The sequence below is a fragment of the Thalia democratica genome, chromosome 9, assembly GCF_965202585.1.
Source record: "Thalia democratica chromosome 9, ktThaDemo2.hap1.1, whole genome shotgun sequence".
NCBI lineage: Eukaryota > Metazoa > Chordata > Thaliacea > Salpida > Salpidae > Thalia > Thalia democratica.
Genome location: NC_139173.1, coordinates 22105552 through 22118199, shown reverse-complemented (window position 1 = coordinate 22118199; position 12648 = coordinate 22105552). Strand labels below are relative to the sequence as shown.

The window sequence follows — 12648 nt, the reverse complement described above, 5'->3', positions numbered from 1 at the left end:
TGTATTTTAGTTGTAATTTTATACAGATTTACTAACTTATTTTTAAGGTATATACTTATTTAAGTATTTAATGAAACAATGTAAATTAATTAGGGCAAAAATATCCTTAGGTTCTTAATTTTAATAACAAAAACGAGTTGTTTTAAAAATAGGGTCTTTTAATATAAAAACAACAATATAAAAGTAAAAAACATGTTTAAATAGAGCTGTCCTAATTTCATAAAATTTCCGTGCGTAAATAAAATTTTAATAAAAATGAGTAAGTAATTGTCGCGTATTTTTTCATCATTGAGTAATCTAGAATTAAATTTTAAGAGTAATAAATAATCAGAGTAATTAAAGGTTAACTAAGAATTACATTAAATAAAAAATAGTTTTAAGATAAAAGTAGAAGTGAATATTTGACACTAAAGATATTCAATCTAATAATATAGTCATTAAAAGAAATAGGTTTTTTTCTTTATTAATGATAGCATAATTACATTGTAAATAAAACAAAGTAAATAAAATTTTTGACTATTAAAACAATTAACATTTTTTATTAACAATTTTAAATTTTAATAAAGATTTTGTTACTATCAAATCGTTTTGAATTTCTAGAAATAAAAGTTACATTGCGATAAATAAATAATAACGCTTTCATCAGTTTTATAAGGAAAATCAGTGAACTAAAAAGTCATTTTGTAATATAATAGTCATTTAAAATGATTCAATTAACGCAATTTATTTCAAGAAAAAGTTAATAATACGATTTTTAGGCTATTAGATGATTTTCTAGGCTTCAATAAATAACTTTCGAAATAGTGGTATAAGTTAGTTTAAAATTACTAAATAGTTTTTTTTTCGTGGTTAAAATAGGTTTTGAAACAAAATACAAACTTTTAAGAACATGAAAATAGAAATAGCTTAGATAAACTAAGTTGCGAGTAACAACAGTGAATCTACTACTAGTGAACCTTCAAAATGTTATGTTACAATGGACTTCGTGAAAGATTAAGAATTCTACATTTTTATATGCAATAGAGCAACATTAAAACAAATATAAACACATACGACATAATACGATAGGTCTTTACTCTTAACCAGCTAACAATCACCGCTGAAATCACTCAAAAGAGCGGGACGAAGAAGTTTAACTAAATTTTTTATTTTGCAACATCAAATACGCGTTCTTCCAACATACCTCCGCAAAGTTCTGAAACCTGGGCACGATCTCCTTCCTCTCGACGATTCCCGCGCCGCCGCACACCTTCAACGCCTTCCTCATCGCGCCGGACGGGCTCGGAAAACTCACCTCCACGTAACAATCCGCCTCGACCTCGTTCCTCAGCCTCTCTTCTTCCGATCGCGGGAACAGCTGGAGCCGGTGCGAGAACACGACGGGTTTCGTTTCTTCGCACTTGAAGTGCATCGTCACCAGGATGTCAAACTCCCCCCACCCGGTCTCCGTCACCTCGTACGGCGGCTCTTCGAACGTCCGGAGCGGATCTTCGAACGTGGCGTGGAGCCTGATCTCAACCTTCTTGATGAAGTCGGAGAACCCCTGATCGTTGTTGTAGGGTCTCACGTAGAAGGTCCACTCGTGGGTGTGGGGTTTGCATCCGGGCGTCTCTTTTAAATTTTGCCGCTGGGTGGCGGTGTTGCCGTACGCGATCGCTTTGACGATTTTCGAGCTCGCCCGCTCAGAAGAATTGCGATGAGTTGGTTTTCCAGACATATTTAGTCAGTAAAAAAAACTAGATATGTTTAAAATTGTTTCTGGTTAATAGAATTAAAAAAAATATTTAGAGCTTTATGAACGACAAAAAAAAAGCTCACAATATTTGGTGCTAGGACATGTTTCATGGAAATGGTGTTCGACTCGATAACCGAAAGGTTTTCCGTGTACCAGGTCCTAGCAACAATTATATTGAGTGCTTATATTTTAGTTCAATAAACAATAAATAATTAGCTTTCAAACTGTCGAGTTGGTCATTTTAAATATTAATAGGTATGCGATTAAGTTTGTTTTTTTAATATAGTAAAATAATAGCTTAAAATAAGTATTTACAGAACTTTATGATAAGAAATATGATTTTGTATATTTATGTACTTCTTGAACTTAAAATATACATATCTCTACATTTTGCAGATAAAATATAAGAGTTTCAAGCCACTTCTATATTATTTTAATTAAATTACTAGTAGGAATTAGTCGAAAAGTATTAATTTGTTATAGATATTCTTAGATAAAATAAATGCTTTTTATAATCGTATAATGAAATATTTTAAAGCCATGTTAGCAAAATTTGGGATTTTTTGTAGTATATTGATTTGTTGTTAAGTATTGCTATCTAATAAAGTAAATATGTGATCCAGCTATAAACTCTAATTTAAATTGAATAAAATTTAAAACTAATCGTTCTTTATAAACTGTTAACTTTAAACATTAAGAACTTAAAACGTATTTTTTTCAACATTAAATAGCTTATTTGGCTGATTTTAGGTATATTAACTTACATTTAACTAACTTTAGAAAACACACATTATTAAATTAATTAGATGTCAACAAAAATTTAAATGTTTAGATGCATTTAATTTATAATTTTTTAAAGTTGGTTTAATTTACCGGAAAAAGAATAAAATCACAACAACTTCCATAAAACTTTTACATGTTAACTTGTTTTCTTATTAAAAATAATCGATTTTTTTATTAAAACTGTTATTAACTCTATTAATTTAACCTTCTAAAAAAGTTTAGTTAATTAAATGTTAAAAAAATTGAAAAAAATAACATAAAGTTGGTATAAAAAGGTCAATTGTTATTTTCTTTAAATAAATATATGAAAAACTACATATTTATCTAATATTGTTGAGCACTATTTGAAACATAAGTATACTTTATAACTAAAAAGTTTAGCTTCTCATATTTTTTTACATCCAAATTTGTAATGTTATTTCTTGTTCTAATTATTGTAAAACTGTAACTTTGACAAAAAGTGTTATCTTGAGAAAGCTTTTGATTGGTAAACGTAAAACTAGATTGATTACTTTTAAATATTTTTGTACTACTTATTAAGAAATTAGTATAAATTAGTTTTGTATTTCAAAGGTGAAATTTTGGTATTTTTTAAAAACAATTTAATGTGAACACCAAACTGTAAAACACTTAAAGTTTTTAAAGGTATAAACTGATAGTTATTTGTTTCAGATTTAAAGATAAAATGTTGACCAAAAACCAGTAAATAATGAACGTAAGTAACCAAAAAAAAGTTTAAAACTTTTGTTAGTCAATATAAATTTTATGTAATAGCTAGGAGTTCAATACTCTTTGATATAAATCTCAAAATGTAAGTCTTTATACATACTAGTGGTTTGTACTTTACTAGATATAAAATTTTTTAAATATGTTTTTCTCGATAAAAGTAACTTTAAAAAGATTATAGTTAATAATGATTTTTTAATATGTGAACATTGTAAAAGTTTTAAAAGCAATGGTAGTACAAAACTTTGTTTTAAACACAAAAGTTTAGTTAGATGTTCAAGATAAAACATTATTTTATATTTCTGATGCAAACTTAAAATTTTTGAACTACTTACTTTAAGTGAATTTAAGGCTTCATTCTATAGTTTTAGCAAGTTAATTGAGCGAAACATATCTTAAAAACAACTTTTTGCTGTTTTAAACGCAATTAATTAATAGCAAGTAGTTTTATTAGTTTAGAAAAAGTTTAAAACTTTGGCATATAGCATAAAGTAAGTCAATTAAAAGTGGTGCAGTAAAAAGATTTATACAGACAATATATACAAAATCATGTGTTTTCCAATTAATATTTTAACCATGACACAATTGTATATTTGCCGTTGAAAAAAAGACTCAGCTCATATTACAAACTATAATAAAACTTGAAATAACTGTTTTTTTTTTTAAATATTGTTTAAATAGATTTATGCAAATTGTATATTTTATTCACGACCGGTTTCGGTGGCAAGAGATTGCGACCTTTTCAAGCAAAAAATAAAATATGAAACTGCATATAACAATGTTAGTTATTTATACTGTTATTTAAAAACTTGTTTATGCGTGAAGAATATAAACAAAAACGAAAATGTTGCATATTCGAAAATTTAAGCATATCAGAGTATATTTAGGAAAAATTGGTACTAGTTTAAAAAAAACAAATTAAATTAATATTAATATAATGAATTAAAGAAAAAAACTGAATTCAGAGCTTTTTTAAAAAAAGATAATAATAATAAAACATAATAAAAAAATTTTATACCTCGAGATTTATATAAATGAAATTAAGAACTGTCAAAAATTGTGATTTTAAGCCAAGAGTCAACAAAACATTTATAAAACTCAAAGTCGCTGAAGATTTTGAAATCTAATTTGTGTTAAATTAACATAACAGTCAAAATTAAAACGGATTTAAGAACTATCTAAAAAATTCTAAAAATTTATCTAAGTTAAATTAAGATCTATCTAAAAAAACTTTTTTTTTAATTTAAGCCAAATGTTCACAAAAACTCAATGAAAAACTATCTAAAAAAACTTTTTTTTAAATTTAAGCCAAATGTCCACAAAAACTCAATGAAAAAATCAAGAAAAATAACCTATTTTGTACTTTAATTATGGTTTGGTTTAAGTTTTGTCTGCTTTCCAGTTTATTAATAAGAATTTGTTTCTGTGTCTACATGAGTTCATTAATTCCGTTCTTTTGTTGATGCAATTTTTAGCAGATTCAAGTATCAATAAAGCTTCTTTTAAGCACAATCTGCATGTCATAATACCTGGTTTTGATTTTTTCTCCTTTTGTAATATTTTCCAACTTATTTTGTATTTCTTATTTTCATTTTTTAATTTATGGGTTAATTTTGAGAGTTCAGTTGCTTGTTTATACTGGAGGTAGTTTTTGTTGTTTGGATTGCTTTTTATTTTTGTGTTGTGTGTAGATATACGTTTTTTTAGTTGATTAGCACTTAGTCCAATGTATATTTTTGTTAAATTATCTGTTTCTATTACTGCCTGGTAAATTACATTTTCGGCCCTACATTCTCCTCCTTCAAGAGGGCAAGTTTCTTTCTTTCTGCAGTTGCATGATTCATCTTTGTTTGCTTTATTGTTGTTTATTACTTTTTTGTTGCGGTTTTTTATTATTGTTTCAATGTTTGACATGCAGCTGTAGCTTAATTTTATGTTGTTTTTGTTTAAATATTTTTTTAACTTACTATTTTCTCCAAAGTGCTTGTTTATTATTTTTAGAAACTTTTTACCTATTTTTACTTACGTGCAATATGGGGGATTGAACCATATAATTTTTCTTTTTCTGTTTCTTTATTTATCTTTGAACTCTTCTGTATAGTTAATTTCATAATTGTATCCGTTTACCTTTAAAGCATCATTATAGTCATTTTTTATGTTGTTGAATAGGTTTTTGTTACTAGAATTATTAGAAAGTCTTGTCTCTACCATTTTTGGGATTTATTTGAGTATGGTTGGTGGATGGTTTGATTTTGAATTTATGTAACGTATTTCGTTGTTGTCTTTTCTATATGGGTAGAATGTATGGTTCAGTAGGTTGAAATTTAGGGGTGGGTGTCAGAATGACACAGCGACAAAACGACACGGTGCGTCACTTTGGCACGGTGCGTCACTTCGACACGGAGGGTCACTTTGGCACTGCGACAAAATGACACGGTGCGTCACTTTGGCACAGCGACAAAATGACACGGTGCGTCACTCTGGCACGGAGGGTCACTTTGGCACAGCGACAAAACGACACGGTGCGTCACTTTGGCACGGTGCGTCACTTCGACACGGAGGGTCACTTTGGCACGGCGACAAAATGACACGGTGCGTCACTTTGGCACAGCGACATAATGACATAGTGCGTCACTCTGGCACGGTGCGTCACTTTGGCACAACGACAAAATGACACGGTGCGTCACTTTGGCACGGAGGTTCACTTTGGCACAGCGACAAAAATACACGGTGCGTCACTTTGGCACAGCGACAAAATGACACGATACGTCACTTTGACACAGCGACTAAATGACACGGTGCGTCGCTATAGCATGGATTAACAAACTTATAAGCAAAACTAAACATCTTCAGTAATATAACTTTTAATTGTAAAATTTCGATAGTAATTAGTTAAACAAAATATTATAATATTTTTTCCAAACTATAGTAGCTTGATGCATTTGAAACTATATATGATACATTGCTTTTAAATTTAAGTCATAGTATAAAAACTAAAATATTCTTAAGTTTTATTTTTTACGTTTCACGATTTTTCATATTTATGTACTGAATAAAATTTAGTGTTTTTTGTTAAAATTTTAATTAATTATTGTCAGGAAATGTTATAAAAAATAACTGAGATTTAATTTAATACAGAGTTATTTCGTAGTAAGAATAAGTCATTCGTGTTTTAACTCTAGTTTATAAAAATACAGATTAAGCAACTTTTGTAGTAACTAGCCATTTATATTAAATATGTATATATATTTATATTCAACAAAAGTTAATAAGTTAGGATGTTTACTTAAAACTCTGTATTGAAAATATATAATAAACTTGTCTAAAAGCAAATAATTAAAATAAACGGACTTGGAGCCTAAATTTATGAAAAAGTTAAAAATAGTATTAAGAAAGTTAAGAGTCTGATGCAACCATTCATGCGCTTTATATATTTATGACCTTAAAATAAAAATAATCATTAGTAGATATTATACATACAACATTGCTGCAGCAGTTTTCTAATTAAAGCTGCAGCCATTCTATTAAAGTTAATACTTTAAGTCTTTTTTATTTTAAAAAAACTTTTTAGTCTAAAATATAAAAAATTAAACTTTGAGTATGACAGATATTATAGTATTTTATTGCATATAAGGATATAATTGCATTTATATTTAATACAAAATCAGTAAATAAATTTCATAATAATACAGTAAAAGCAGATTTTAATTTGCTTGTAAAACAATTCTTCTACATTATAGTCTTGAGTTTTATTATAAAGTTTTGAAAACTCGGTTTTGTCTTAACTCTGTTATGAAAATAATATTTAATTTTTTATTTTTAATCTTGCGAATAAAAAAAGGAGTTTTTTGTAAAAATAAATACATTTTCTAGGATTTAATAAAACTTTTTTCTAAAATTTTAAAACAATATTGTTTATTAATTAGGAGTTAATTTCTTTCTGATTAAAAAGTTTAAAAAAAAAGTTATTATTATATTTTGTCAGGGAATGCAGTATTTTAGTTCAAAATTGCAACCTATTAAGTCGCCAAAAGAGCGCAAGTATTATTTTTTTTAAGCATTAAAACGTAAAATAAGAACCGCATTAGAATTTAGAATTACAACAGCAGAAAAGTTGCTTTCGATAACGTCTGAGTTTTAGTTTATAAACAAATTTTCCTCTGTATTTACATCTACTAGTTTATTGTTTTAATGTAATGAATGATTGATCTAAAATGAAGATTGTATTTTTTAAATCAGAATGTTGCTGAAGTTTAAAAAATATGTTTATATGAGTTTTTATCTTTTTAGTCGTAAAATGGCAAACAACTTTCTAATTTTTATTACTCGTTTTAAGTTCTAGTACTAAACTGTGTTTAAGTTTTTCCATACGAAAGAGGTCAAAAATAAATTCCCTTTAATTTTGGCAGTCGTATTTTGTTAAAAAAAGTTGCTGTTTTTGCATCTTTGTGAACGTTGTTTGATATAAACAACTAGTTGTCGTTTATTAAGCACAGCTTTTAAGCACACCTAACACCTTGCTACTGCTTAAAAATGAGCATGTTGTTTATAAGTGCGACGATGGACAATAGAAGGTATAAACATTACGTGTTTCACTTTATTATATGAAGTCACGATCAAAAATTCCTGCGGTCTTTGTTTTAAAAGTTAATCGATGTGATTGTTGCTGATTCTACAAAACCGGTTAGAAGACAGGAAACCGAAAAGTTTCCTAGAACAATAAGATCGTTGTCCATACCAATGAACATTGAAGTTTCACAACAAATCGTTCCCTCCCTTATTAACCACCGTGTCATTTTGTCGCTGTGCTAAAGTGACCCTCCGTGTCATTTTGTCGCTGCGCCAAAGTGACCCTCCGTGCCAAAGTGACGCACCGTGTCGTTTTGTCGCTGTGCCAAAGTGACGCACCGTGTCATTTAGTCGCCGTGCCAAAGTGACCCTCTGTGCCAAAGTGACCCTCTGTGCCAAAGTGACGCACTGTGTCATTTTGTCGCCGTGCCAAAGTGACCCTCCGTGCCAAAGTGACGCACCGTGCCAAGGTGACGCACCGTGTCATTTTGTCGCTGTGCCAAAGTGACGCACCGTGTCTATTTGACGACCGTGTCATTTTGTCGCTGTGTCATTCTGACCCGCTCCCGAAATTTAGATCTAAGTAGTCAATCTTCCAAGAGGGGTTTTCTAAAATTATATTTATGCCTATGCTTTTAGTGAATTTGTGCAATTTTTCCTTAATTTTTTCTATTTCTAAATTGATTAATAAAACATTGTTTAAAAATATTTATGAGGATTCTTTCAAAATAAATTTGAAATATACTGATTTTATTCAGTTTAATGCCTTTCTTTTATATGACCATTTGTAAATATACCATATAGTCAACAAAAACATTGGCGAAAGTCTACAGAACTGAAGCCTAGACTTTCATATACCGTGAGAAAAGCTCAAGTTTAATCATACCAATTCGATCATCAGACCACAAGCTTTCGGTAGACTGAGACCGGTTTCGTCATGATTAGACTCAATCCATTGCAGTCAGATTGAAAACGGTTGTGACTTATGAACTGATGAGTGTCCTAATCAGGACGAAACCGGTCTCAGTCTACCGAAAGCTTGTGGTCTGATGATCGAATTAGTATGATCAAACCTTGTATAACAAATAGTAATAAAAAATTGTTATCATAAGTAATTCTGATTTATTTTTGTTACGATTTAATCTACTGAAACATCTCACTGTCGCAAGTGAAATTACTCAGATTCTTTGAATTCCCCAATATTAGTCAGTCTTTTTTATTCCTTATTGAACCTTAAAAGAAAACCGCTCAAAAATTTTGGCCTAAGGACCTTTTATACGAAAAAACCTTTCAGTTATCGAGTCGTACACCCTTTAGAAAATTAAGAAACATTGATAATTTTTTTTGAAAGGTGTTTATAACTCAGTTTAATAAGACTGCATTTTTTATTTTGTACAACCAATAACTTGGTAAAAAATACTTTATACAACTACAAATATGTAGTAAAACATTTTATATCCTGCTTGATAATAACAAATTAAGTAGTTCTATACCAACAATAACAGAGTGTTATTAGGGATAGAAACGAAGCTTTAGCGTTTATTGTCAAATGACCTGGTGTTAAGAAAGAACTTTTGGTGAAGAAAACTTTTAAGTTAGTAAAATTTTAGTCGAACATAAAAATTTTACAAACTTCATAAAAAATGTTGACGCTAAGATTAAATTTATTTTCTCTAATTTTTTTAATATGTTATGTCATAGGCCTATAAAAAATTACTAATATTAATAAAAAAGTTTTACTTTGTTTGTGTAAACTTCTATTATTGCATTATTTTAAAAACAACGAAATTAGTTATTAAAGCATTTTTTTTCTCTTTTGCACTATAAACTTTTGTTATAAAACAAAAAGTGTGAAATGTAGAAAAAAAAACGAAGCAAAAACAATGTTTAAGTTAATTTTAACTAACACTATTTTATAACCACAAATATCTTAAAAAAAAAATAACAACAGTTGCTTTAGTGCATAGTATTTTTTTAACCAATTAAAAAAGTGTTGTAAATTTTAATAAATTTTTTTCATCAGACTTATAGTTATTTATCAAAATAACATTGTAAAAATATATGTATTCAAAGAAAGAAAAAAAAAAACTTCAACACAATGGAATGCAGCAAAGTACAATCAACAGGCATGTAGTAGAAAATTAACCTAAGAAGGACTGAAGCGAAAAAGTTTAATACTTGACGCGTTTCACTTCCTGCCTCGACAGCGGTTTCAAGTTGAAGGCGGTCACGTGACTCGCTCCCTCGGCATCCTTCAACGCGGCCACTTTGTCCGGCTGGCAGTTTCTCCCCTCCTCGATTCCCGCCCTCAACCTCGCCTGATCTTCCTCGATCATGTTTCTGCATTGATCCTTGGAGTAAAAATATATTGTTTTGAATAATTAAAAATAGTGAGGGTTTTTGAAGTTTTGATTTTTTAACTTGGAATAAAGTAAAGAATTGTATAATTTACAATGGTGCAATAATAATATAGCAATATATTTATACAATAGGTTGTATATATTTATACTAAAGATAAACATACAAGAAAACTGGCTATATATAAATATATTCGGTATAAAAAAACTTGACTATTTTCAAAAATAATTAATTTATCATTATTGTTACTCTCTAATTTTTATTAATTAAAACTTTTGTTTCCACTTTTTTGCTAAGAAAATTTTGTTTGCACTTTTTAATTCTAAAACAAGTTTTAGTTCAGTTAACAACTTTAGTGGATTGGTGATTTTTTTTCTTATAAAAAACTGTAAGTTTAACAAACTTCTTATTTTATGGTACACAGTGCTGACTTTCCAAACTTTTCAAAATGCACAAATTCTTAAACCAGTAACAAAACTAAAAACAGCGTATTTAACTTGCTGCACAAAAACCTTCATTAATACTAGAATATGTATAACATTTTCAAACTCAAAATTTATTTTAGTCTTTTTTTAATAAACTTTAGTTTTAATAAATTTCAATATCGAAAAAATGTCTTTTGCTTCTAATTTAGTTTTTTAACACAACTCTTATAGTTAAAATTTTCAACTTTTTATTAAAACAAACTTTCATTTATATCAAACCTTGTTCATTTTAATAAACATGCCTCCCATATTCACCCAACACTTCCGATCGGAATTTTCCTTCCGCTTGAGGGCGTTGAGAGCTTCCCGGTTCGAATTCTCCATCTCGCACAGCTTGATCACGTGATGCTTGGTGGACACGACCCGCTCGGCCAGCCTGTTGATGTCCTGGTACATTTTGTTTTGGCGCACCAGGTCGTCCATTTGCTGCTTTCTCGCTGACATTTTGCTGTTTTTTTTTGTATAAATAACAATAAATACACACGTTTTGATTAAATTTTAATAAGAATCTTAAAATATTGTAAAAGTTTATTTGTTTGGTACACGCATACAAACTTTCTAAATTCAAGAATGTTTTTAAAGCGATTGAACTAGATTTCAAACAAAAGTATAATAAATATGTCCTGGACAAGACGTTAAAAGGTATCCCAGGTGTATGCAACTTGATGACCGAAAGGTTCTTTCGTTCACCAGGTCCTAGGACCAATTATTTTGAGCGTCTTTTTGTCGTTAAATAAAAAAAAAGTCATATTTAATTTTGTACGTTTTAAAGTATTTGTCAGTTTGCATATCTATTTTTTTATTATTTATACTTAAAAGAACTGACTTTTTTTTAACATAAAGTTACAACTAAAGGTATAAATACAATATTTAAATACAAAAACTAAAAACGACTTGACGTTTAGAGTTTAAATTTCAAGAATGATAACAAATAATTCTAGTTTAAATAAAGTTTTATAAGTATGCATTTATACAATAACTTTTTGTAAACTTATAAATTCTCATATTCAGCTATTAACGTTCTTTGAATAAATATAACTAATAAATTTTATGGAGATAAATTAACTAAAAAAAAACTTGAAAAACAACCAAATGACTATTGTTTTCTAATACAACAGAAGGATTTTTAAAAAGAACTAAAACGATTGTTGCGGAAAGATAGACCCAAAATAATAAGGATGGACAACGTTTTTGGTCGGATTATTTCATTTATTCCGACCATTATTTGTTTACTTAAGTCGGATTAGTTCATTATTATTATATTTGTTCAAAAAAAACCTATGTGATTTTATTTTACTTTATCTAGTGACATTTCAAATGTCTTTCAAATTGTACCTGAAATATTTTTGCTTCATTACAAATTCTAAAATTTATGTTGTAAGTTTCAAAAATTTGGTTTAACGGGCCACAGTTTTACGTGGGTTGGATTGCGCTTAAATTTGTAAATATTGGCTGGCCGGTCATTTTCAATCAGAGGGCAGCAAGTTGCCCCACCCTAGTTTACAATAAAAATTACAAAAATATTATAGTTAATAAAAATTTTTTTAAATTTTTATTAACTTCTTAAACTAATTTTGATTAATTTTTATTCGATGATAATATTAAAAATCTTTTATAACTCTTAGTCAATAAAATTCTTATGCTAAACACAGGCTAATATAAACTACTTTTGTACTTTTTTTAACGCTATGAAATGTAACTTGATTTCTGATACTTTCAATTTTTATTTTCTAATAACAGGTCAAATCTAAAATATTTGACCACAAAAACATTATGAAATAATCAGTTGTAGAATATATTTTGCGTATAAATTTCTATAAAAATTAACTTTGAAAATTACACCTTGACGAATTAATAAGTTAGCATTAGTAGTACGTTGTAACTTAATTTCTTAATTTTTTTGCTTTTAATTATTTAAAAGTTTATATAATTATACAAATTAATATTTTTTTACTAAATAAATATTTTTTAGTTTATTAGTTTAAAACATGT

The 12648-nt window shown here is 28.3% G+C and overlaps 2 protein-coding genes across 2 annotated transcripts; both read right to left on the bottom strand.

The window, feature by feature from the left end:
• Nucleotides 1-1132: 1132 nt before the first annotated feature.
• Nucleotides 1133-1717, bottom strand: LOC145844920 (YEATS domain-containing protein 4-like). Its single transcript, XM_082952339.1, has one exon. It carries the CDS (start codon nt 1715-1717, stop codon nt 1133-1135), a length of 585 nt encoding a protein of 194 aa, XP_082808465.1.
• Nucleotides 1718-9984: 8267 nt separating this feature from the next.
• Nucleotides 9985-11076, bottom strand: LOC145844605 (p53 and DNA damage-regulated protein 1-like). Its single transcript, XM_082952001.1, has 2 exons — nt 10876-11076; nt 9985-10164 (listed from the first exon to the last, which is right to left on the bottom strand). Exons 1-2 carry the CDS (start codon nt 11050-11052, stop codon nt 9985-9987), a joined length of 357 nt encoding a protein of 118 aa, XP_082808127.1. The 5' UTR covers nt 11053-11076.
• Nucleotides 11077-12648: the final 1572 nt, after the last annotated feature.